The sequence below is a fragment of the Haemaphysalis longicornis genome, unplaced genomic scaffold (assembly GCF_048455015.1).
Source record: "Haemaphysalis longicornis isolate Haplotype H1 unplaced genomic scaffold, Haemaphysalis longicornis Haplotype H1 scaffold_6, whole genome shotgun sequence".
NCBI classification, from domain to species: Eukaryota; Metazoa; Arthropoda; class Arachnida; order Ixodida; family Ixodidae; genus Haemaphysalis; species Haemaphysalis longicornis.
Window position 1 is genome coordinate 51210730 of NW_027526407.1, and position 9319 is coordinate 51220048.

The window sequence follows — 9319 nt, forward strand, 5'->3', positions numbered from 1 at the left end:
TGTCGTCTGCTGCCCCTACTGGACTGCTCAGGGACTTGGCCGCTAGGGGATTGCGCATGCATAGTGGGGTTGTGAAAGAGGCGGATTGACAGAGCACTTAAAACGGCATGCTGAAGTAATGTCAGAAGTAATTTATAAGTAGCATGCTGACTGAAATTTTATCAGTAATTGAGCGGCTAATGTTTCAAATAAGTTCACCTAAACATTCTGTTGGTTTGAGTCGTGCAGCAGCCTTCATTTTGAGTCGTGCAGCAGCCTTTACTACATTTCGCGGCAGGTTGAAAATCTGCAATTATAATTGCAGGACAGCACAAAATACTTCCATATGCCCCGGTGGGCATGTTCGGGAAACTTTCACTAACGTAACAAAATACATCTACGAGACGAAAGCCAGTTATCAACTACAACTTACCACCTTGGTCACATAAAATGTCAGATCAGATAAACTAGTGAAGATTCCACATCGCCCTACAGTGCTGCCCCTCCAGTGTTGCCGAGGGGCCGGCAAAATGGCAAAGACCAGGCCAGGGTTTCCACTTTGGCAATAGTTTTTATTGCAGATAGTGATTTTTTACATCTGTTATCGGGGGGAGGGGGGAAGGGAGGGGAGGGAATGTACAGGGGAGGGGGGAGACTAGGAGAGAATGTACAGGGGAGGGGGAGACTAGGAGGGTTCTGCAAGGGTGCAGTTTTAGCGCCCACAAGGGTGTATTTTCAGCACCCTCAAAGGCGCAGTTTTAGCACCCGCAGGGGCGTACTTTTAGCACCCATGGGGCAGCTGGGTGTACCGCAGGCTGAAGCCACCGGCACGGCACAGGGCGGGGTCGTCGATGAGCTGCCTGCCCTGGACGGTCTGGTTGACCTGGGGAGAGCCGAGACCATCGGGACGCTGGGCACCAATGGGGGGAAGGGTGGGCCTGGGGTTTGTGGGGTTTGGCCTGACGGTGGGTCGGGGGTTTGGCTGAGCTGGCCGCCTGGTGGTCGTGGTGGTGGTTGAGGTGGTGGTCGGTCGGGAAACGGGCACGGCGGGCCGCTGTCCGGGGCACGGGCAGTCGGAGTAGCCGATGCGGGGTGCGGTCACAAACGACACGCGCAGCGGTGCCAGGTTGGCTGTGGAAAGGAGAGTAGTCACGGGTTACCTTCGTAAACGGGGACGCAGCAAACCCCACACTGCAATAGTGGGAAAGGGAGTTTCCGCAAAATAAGCTACCAGAAGAGCAATGCCTGAAAAGCTAGTTTTTAAGTAAACTACACAGGACGATCAGACTAAGTACAAAAGATAGAAACTATGAAAACTTATTGGACAAGACACCAAAAGGAGTCGATAAAATGCGCAACAGCCCACACCAACTACCAACCTGATGTGCTACTAGACATCCTCATTTCGAGGATGATCAAAATTCATTTTAATAGTGGCTGCGATAGCGGATTCTACAAGTTTCGTGATGACTCCTGTAGTCATTATGTCGTGACAATGGCGATTGACGGATTCAAGGGGAGGTCCCGATGTCATGACCCCCCCCCCCCTTAATTTTAGAAGATGACCCCTCAGTCAAGTTGGAGATTTATTTTCTTTTTTTTTATTTCTGGTTTTCTGAAATTTCGCTAGATTAAGGCTACTATCCTCTCCATCATCACTGAGAAGCTGACCCCCTTAGAAAAAACCTCAATTTAGACAAGTCGCACAATCAAACAAATTTACGGCCAGGCGCACTGGCCATTGGAAGTGAAACAGACTACACTGGGGCCATTGGCTTACCTGCAACAGGAACGAAGCCAGCTCCGCAGATCCGGTCACCAAGGTTGCCATCACCAACGCGGCCAGTGGAGCCAGTCGGGATGAGCACGTACGCGTCGCGGCACCTCTGGTTCGTCAAGGGGCTGAGGCGGAAGCCATTGACTCCATTCTCCTGGTACTGCATACGGGAAAAAAATGAATTAGGTTGAGTTACTCAGGGTTGTAACGCTGAGGACATGAAATCATCACGTGGGCGAAGCACTGGGGATCGCTCTTACTTAAATCACCTGTGGCATTGCCCACTCACTAATGTAAATGAGTGGCAACGCGTGTGTACGGTATATACAATTCCAATCCCATCCGGTACAATTTAATCCAATCCATTTCAATTCAATCCAAAGCTCCTCGCGCATGCGCAATATCAGTGTACACATGTGTACACTGATGCCAAGGCGTAAGCCACGGACAAAGTGAGGTCCTAAGGTGCTTCGCCCCTATACCACTCAAATTTGTGAGCTGAACCGAAGCAAGTGCCAAACAACTTACCAGGACCGAGCAGAAGCCAAGTTGGCGGTGGATGCAGATGGAGTAGTGCATGTTGGCGAAATAGTGGAAGCCGGTCGGGTTGCGCACGAAGTTGAAGCTCGTGATCACGTCGGAAGCCTTGGTGTGGTACTGAAGGCAGCCGTCCGGAGCTGCGTAGAAAAGGTTTCAAGATTACACCTAACGTCTTGGCAGAATGCTGCTTTCGTCTGCTATGGCAGGCCTAAAGGTCACATGTCCTTAGCTCATTTCAACTGCCTTATTACATGCTGCGACGTTTGACGCATATGTGAACAATGTCACACCAACCAAAAAAGTAGCTACACTCGCCAGAAAAATTTTTCAGAGGCCCATAGCGAGCTGTTGCGAAAGCTGTCCAAATGTCGCTATAACTACACCGTGAAAACACTTTGTAGTTTCTAGTAGCAACTCAGATCCTAGGTACAGAATTCTACATGACATTGCAAATATTTTTGTTTAGGTTCATGGCTGATAGTGCAGTTAGCTAACGCACACTAGTGCACAACATGCACGTCAAAATAATCACTGCTGTTAATAACATATCGCTAATGGCAACATTCATTCCGTCACCCCCTCTATAAATAATTGAACAGCATGAATACCTACAAGTATTGAAATGATTGTATAGCTTGTATCCACTGGCGAGGCACGCATGCTGGCAACCATGTGAGTGCGCCGTCACTGGTTACGTCGGGCTATACCCTACGTCGGACTATACCACCGAACGCAAATTAATGCCTCGACTCCAATGCGAGTTCGATTAATAACATCTCTGTTGACACCACCGTTGAGAATCGGGTTGAAACGGAGCAGACGACGCACGCCAGTATTTTTTTTCCTTCCGCGTGCGGGCGCAGTGGCGGCGGCCATGTCTGTAGCCGTTTCTAGTGTTGCCGAGCGAAGAAATCGGCAGCTAAACTTTTTCGTGAATACCACCTAGAAATTTCTCGAACTCACCAAGGTTGGGGCTCCAGCAGGAGACCTGGGTGACGCGGATGCTCCAGCGACGCTCCATCTCTGTGCTGGAGCTCAGGCGGACGGACAGAATGGCCTGCTTGGTCTGACTCACGTCAACGTACACTGAAAAAGAGTGGAGAAAGAACGGGGCCCTGGTTATCTCTTCGGCTGAACTCAGTTCTTCACCCAGCAGCATTTTAACTGCAGTCACAGCCATTTCAAGTTCCTGTTTTTTTTTTGTCGCTTAAATGCTGCTTATGCCAAGTACCGAGCTTCAGCTTCCATAATGATATTTCAAGAGATACGAAGAAAATGTATGGACATTAAAATAAATTGTTTAAACTTTTTTTTTCCTGCGCCTACAGACCGAGTGAGGTTCGGTGACCGCATAAACAAGAGCGGCTACATAAAAAATGCCTAAATGTACCTATCCCCTTCAACGTCGACTTCACTACCACGAATATGCACTGTGGGAAAGCATTGTGGGAAACGCTACATTCCAAGCCCTTGTAAAGTTGCTTCACTGCTATTAAACATACTTTGCTGGGAAGTCATTTCTGGGGGCTATATAAACGAACTGATCTGGAAATATGGTGGCCCAACACCAAAAGACTGCTGGGAAGACGATATAAGGAAAAATCGATAAGAAAAAAATTATATCGAAAATTAAAGGCCCTATCGGCTTACTCGAGTGCAGCGGGTTACACATGAAGGGCTAACGACGGGTTTGGCATTCAAAAACCGCCTAAAACCGCGCATGCAGACTGGAGGTATTTCCGTACTGTGCTGTCCGCTGTTGAAACCGCAGAGCACGGGATAGCTGGACGATTCGAGTCCGGCCGACACGCTGAAGGCGTCCTCGAGGCAGTAGCCCGCGCGAGGTCCGCAGGTCTCGGGCGGGGAGAGGGAGAACTCGGTGAAGTCCAGCCGCAGCTGGCACACGTCGGCGCGGGCGTTGATCGTCACCTGGCACTGGCCGAACACGGCCTGCTGCTGCGGGTAGTCGGGGCTGCGGAAGATCACCTCGTCGTCGCTGACCACGCTGCCGCACGAAGCCGTGTGCTCCACCTCCGGACCTGCAGGGCGGCGGACAAAAAAAAACGAGCTCCCTGTCAGCTCTGACACGTGAAGTAGTTAGGCCTAACCGAATTAGGCTTAGCTAGTTAGGCCCAACAACACTGCCGCATGCGGCATTGTCTCTGTCAAAGCATTGTCAAAGTCAAACCACGTGCAAGAGTAAAACCGACGCACTCGCGCAACGACGTACGCCTGCGCTGCCTTCGCGCCGATCGAGTCCGACGACGTCGGAGGGCGACTAACCACATTTCGCTGCAACGCGCAAAATTACGTACAAAAGTACGTATATTTAATACAGAAACAACTAAACCTGTTCTTGGGATAATAAAAAACGTTAAAGATTAGTACGCATGCTTGGCAGGCACAAATTTAAACCCTGCCAAGTAAACTGCCTTGCTTCCATAGTTGCTTCGAGTGTTTTGCCCTATTGTTTGCTCTCCGTGTTTTACAAATGACTTCATTTTATCGCATAATAATAGTAAAGTTGGCTTACTTGTCAATTTGCTGTCTTGGTATGTGACCTGACCGCCAGAGGTCTACGTCAACGCCGTGCGCCCGAAAGTTTGCGTCGATGTCTGGGGCGCTCTGACTTGCGCGTAACAAGCGCGTAGCAGAGCATTCGGCGTACGCCGGTTCCGTACGTGCTTACGCCGGTTTACGTCGTTGCGCGAGTACGTCGGTTTTACGCGTGCATGTGGTTGGGCCTTTAGGCTTATCTTTTTAGGCCTAAATTAACCATAAAGACTGAACGCTAAATTTAATTTTAAAGGAGTAGCCTTTGAAAACTCACTCAGCCACGTCCGCCCCCAAAAGACGGTTTGAACCGAATTGAAACATTGAATTATTGAAACATCTTCGCTACACGACGCCACAAGGGGAACACTAAATAGTGATCAGGGTGTTCACTGCACGTTAGAATTCAAGCAGTACAATCAAACTGACCTAGAGGCACCGCCACAATCGCAGTCACTATTCTTGACTGTTTCTCGGGCCGCGTCCGCAGACCGCAAACAAGACGTAACAATGACTAATCGAGTGGTCGAGGAGTCGCCACTGCTTCAACTGCTTTCCCCGTGCTTTTAACAAATCAAGGTTATGCTTTGTTTGCATGCCCCGTTAAAAGGCCTAACGGAGTCTATTTAGGACTCGGCCGCCGGTTTTCACGCTTCGTGAGCGCGAAACAGCTTAATGTACACATGTACTAGATCCAATCAAAAAAACCTAACCGGGGCGAAGTTGTACTTACGTTGGCAGCAGATGGTACTCTGGTCCGAGCAGCGACCGAGGGAGACACCGCCGCTTTTCGTGCACATCTTGGGCTTGATACAGACGCCCTCCTGTCCGGACTCGGCGACGCACTGCGGAGGGGCGGACGTCACGCGGTCCAGGGTCTGGACTAGGAAGGCGGGCAGGCCGATGCTCTGGCCGAAAGAAGACACGGAGTTCGCGACTGGAAAGAGAGAAAGCGAGGAACAGGGTAAACGCCACGTGGGTAATTCATCGCATTGCTATGTGAAATGCCCCAAAGCTCAAAATACGTCGCACTTATTTAAAAGTGGCGCCAAAAAAAAGCGGGTTGGTGCAGCGGCACAAACGTGGCGGCACGGATTGGGCAATCAAATCTGGAAACAGGGCGCGCCTTTCAATGTGTTTGAGAGAGTTGTGTTTTGTTCGGGGATATCGAATAAGTTTCGTGCGATATAACACCTAGCCGCCGAACGAAGTGTTAGCTCTGTGCCGCTGTTATGAACCTTTCATGAACTTGCAGCAAAATTTTGGAAGCTTACGTAAGAAACTTGCACAAAACCTTGAAGCAAGCGTTCTCGCAAGCCAAAAGGCGGTTATATTTCGTTTATATTACATGCATAGTGCAGTTATATTACATAGGCGGTTATATTACATGCATAGTGCAAAAAAGAAAATGTGAGCGTAAGTTAAATTTCTTCAAGAAATTCGAACAAATTTCTGAAGAATCTTCTACTGCATATTACATAGCTATAAATAGTATAGAAGGCACTCTCATGTCACGTGTTGGTACATCAAGATAATGTTAATTTACAAAAGCAAATTTTTTTTTTACCCGGAGATTTCGCTATAGTTCAGATCTGGCAAACTTACATCCGGCTCCAGCTTGCGGAAGCGTGTCGCCCGTGCGTAGTGACGGCCAGTGGAACGTCCTCGGCGGGACATCGGTCGTAGTCGGGACCTCGGTCGTCGTCGGAACCGTGTAGTTGGCGCAGACGGACGACACGACTACGACGAAGAGGAGACGGCGCCCAAGTTCAGCCATGGTGTTGTTCGGTCGAAGGTCCCACGACGAGTGACCGTTCCTTGCTCCGTCCACCGTTTTCCCCCGCTCGATCTTCCCGCGCCGGTGGCGCTGAAGTCGTCTTCAAGACGGCCGACCAATGGCAGACGAGATTGCCTTCTCGCTCACTCTCTCTCGTACATACTCCTCCCTTGTGGGTTTAGAATTAGTTATCATTTGCACGCTTTCATCGTTTCTTTTTTTTTTTTTAATTGCAACTGTTCCCGACGCCTTTCCCAATCCCTTTCCCCCCGCCAAGCCCCAATACTTTTTAGCCTCTGCTTTGCATTGAATGGTCCTTTTCCCAGTATCGGTCCCTCAAGCGGCCGCCTCGGCGATCAAAAATGGCAGCAAGGCCCATCCCAAAAAACGTTTGGGTTTCGGGGAATTCGTGCAGGGAACGTTCTCGTCCTCCAGTCCCCCCGCACCCTCCCGTCACCCCTGCCTGTGTCCAGGGGTGACGTCACCATGAATGTCCCGGAAGCAAGAGCACATTCCCGTGACTAATCTGCAGTGGTCCCAGCGCCCCTCTTTCTTCTCTTTTCTTTTAATTTTCGTTACTCCGTCACTGGTAGCCATGTGCTCCCAGCGTGGTCAGCCTCAAACATTTTTGCCCCTTTCCTTTGAAAGCCTTTTTGCTGGGTACGTAGGAACTCTCTGCGACCCGCCGAAAAAGAGGAAATAAAAACGTGCAGCCCTAGGAAGCATAGTGGCTCCCCAAGCAGCAAATTGAGGAGCGCCCTTTTGTTTATTTCGCCAGAGGCCATGAATGGCGGACCCGCAGTCCGCTCATGCGCAGATCGCTACTGGAAAAATGTCCATTCATTCGTTCATTCATTCATTGGCTCCCTCATTAATTTATATAATACTTCGAAATCGCTACTACACAAGTTTGAATGAATGAATGAATAAATGTATTTCATAAAGATTGCGCATTACCCCAAAAAAAACCGAGTAGGAGACAACACGAGTCTCGTAAAAAACAAATGTCAATATCAAATTTTCGCTACCCTACGCCAGAAAATGCTACGTTTTGATAGAATAGCGTCAACTTCTTGACTTTTGCCTTTGCTTTGTTACTGCTCTGGTACTTACTTCTACGAACATTTCGCTTCAACCATTGCGCCATGCCTTTTTCCATTACGCATGTTCAATGCGCATACTAATCACGCGTCAATCATTGACTAGAAGGGGAGTTTTTTTCGGCTGTTTAATTCAGTGAGAGAAGGAAGGAAGAAAGACTTTGTTGAATGCCTGCAACAGACACAGTGTGTACACTGCGCCCGGACGTAGCCACTCGTCGATCCCGACGTCACCGAGAGAGAGAGAGAGAGAGAGAGAGAGAGTACTCTTTAATGTGGGCTGGAGAGGTCAGCTCTGCTAGCGGCAGTGCTTGCTATGCCAGATGGAGATGATTACAATGCAGTGAAGTGAATGTCGAGAGATCGGGAAAGCAGCAATAGAGAGAAAACAAAAGTTAAATAAAAATGGCACGCAATGTAGTGCAAGGAAAAAACTCGAAGTAAAGTTAAGGAAAAGAAAAGAAAAATTGAGCGAATGGAGCCCAAGAAGCGCAGAGCGCCTAACAAGAAAAAGGAGTCAAAGAGTACACAACGACGCAAACGCGTACAGACGTAGCCACGCGCACACTGGAAGAATTACAAAGTTTTGTCTAGTCCTGAATCTCGCAAAAAACGCAGAAAAATTTTTGACCCTAAATATGAGTCATTGTTGTAGTCCCACGGTCCAAGAAAGTGACACAACTGAAGGCTTGCTCCGCGTCGAATCGCGGGCATGTACACAAGTGCTCGGTAGTCTCGCGCACGGGTCTAGGCCCAGTCGTCACAAGGCCACTCGTCATAGGCCAACTCGTCACAGCTAAACTGGTCAGGAATGCCAACTCGTCACAGGGCATTTCGTACGAGGAATTCTCGTATCACCGGAATATTCGTCACACGGAAAACTCCCATTACGAGCTTGTTTTGGAACATTAAAGCGATGTTTCCGCCTGATATACGTCGCCCATTTAAAATTGATGTAGGTGAGCGAGTGTTCTTTCAAGTTTTAGACGTAGGAAGTTAGGTGAATATGCCGTCATACCCTGTAATTATATTAAAATGATAATTGCATGCAAATTTGTAATAAAAGTCACTCAGGAATGGCACGCAGTTAAAATGACGCAGTGAACAGGTTGTGCACGAAATAAAAAATGTTTATTGCACCCCCTTTGTACTGTTGTACTATTTGTGCTATATATTGCAGTATTGCCTCCCTGTCTCGTTGTGTAGAAGTCTTCAACGCTAAGTTCCGTCGTTGTTCACTGCATCAGTTCAGAAGCGGATGTTCCGGACAATATTCCGAAGCGTGTTGACTGGGGCACCGCTGTCATGATCATCCGGGATTCTTGCGATGCGATCGTTGACATCTTGGTATTTGCGTGCGAGCAGAGGGGGTGCTGTCCGACGATGACTATAGCTACCACCGTGAAAAGCGACAACGGAACATGTTAACAAATAATTACCGGCCGCGGTGACTCACCATGGATATGACGTTGTGCTGTTGAGCCCAAGGAAGCGGCTTTGATTCCCGGCCGCTTGTTTGATGGAGGCGAAAAACGAAAAGTGACGTGTGTTCGAGATTTCGGCGCACGCACATTAAAGATCCCCAGGGGGTCA

General features: G+C 48.9%; 1 protein-coding gene across 1 annotated transcript; it reads right to left on the reverse strand.

Moving 5' to 3' along the window:
* Positions 1-657: 657 nt before the first annotated feature.
* LOC144141558 (uncharacterized) lies at positions 658-6912 on the reverse strand. The gene is made up of 7 exons (XM_077673100.1): positions 6455-6912; positions 5583-5786; positions 4042-4335; positions 3260-3382; positions 2285-2433; positions 1760-1916; positions 658-1110 (listed from the first exon to the last, which is right to left on the reverse strand). Exons 1-7 carry the CDS (start codon positions 6624-6626, stop codon positions 761-763), a joined length of 1449 nt encoding a protein of 482 aa, XP_077529226.1. The 5' UTR covers positions 6627-6912; the 3' UTR covers positions 658-760.
* Positions 6913-9319: the final 2407 nt, after the last annotated feature.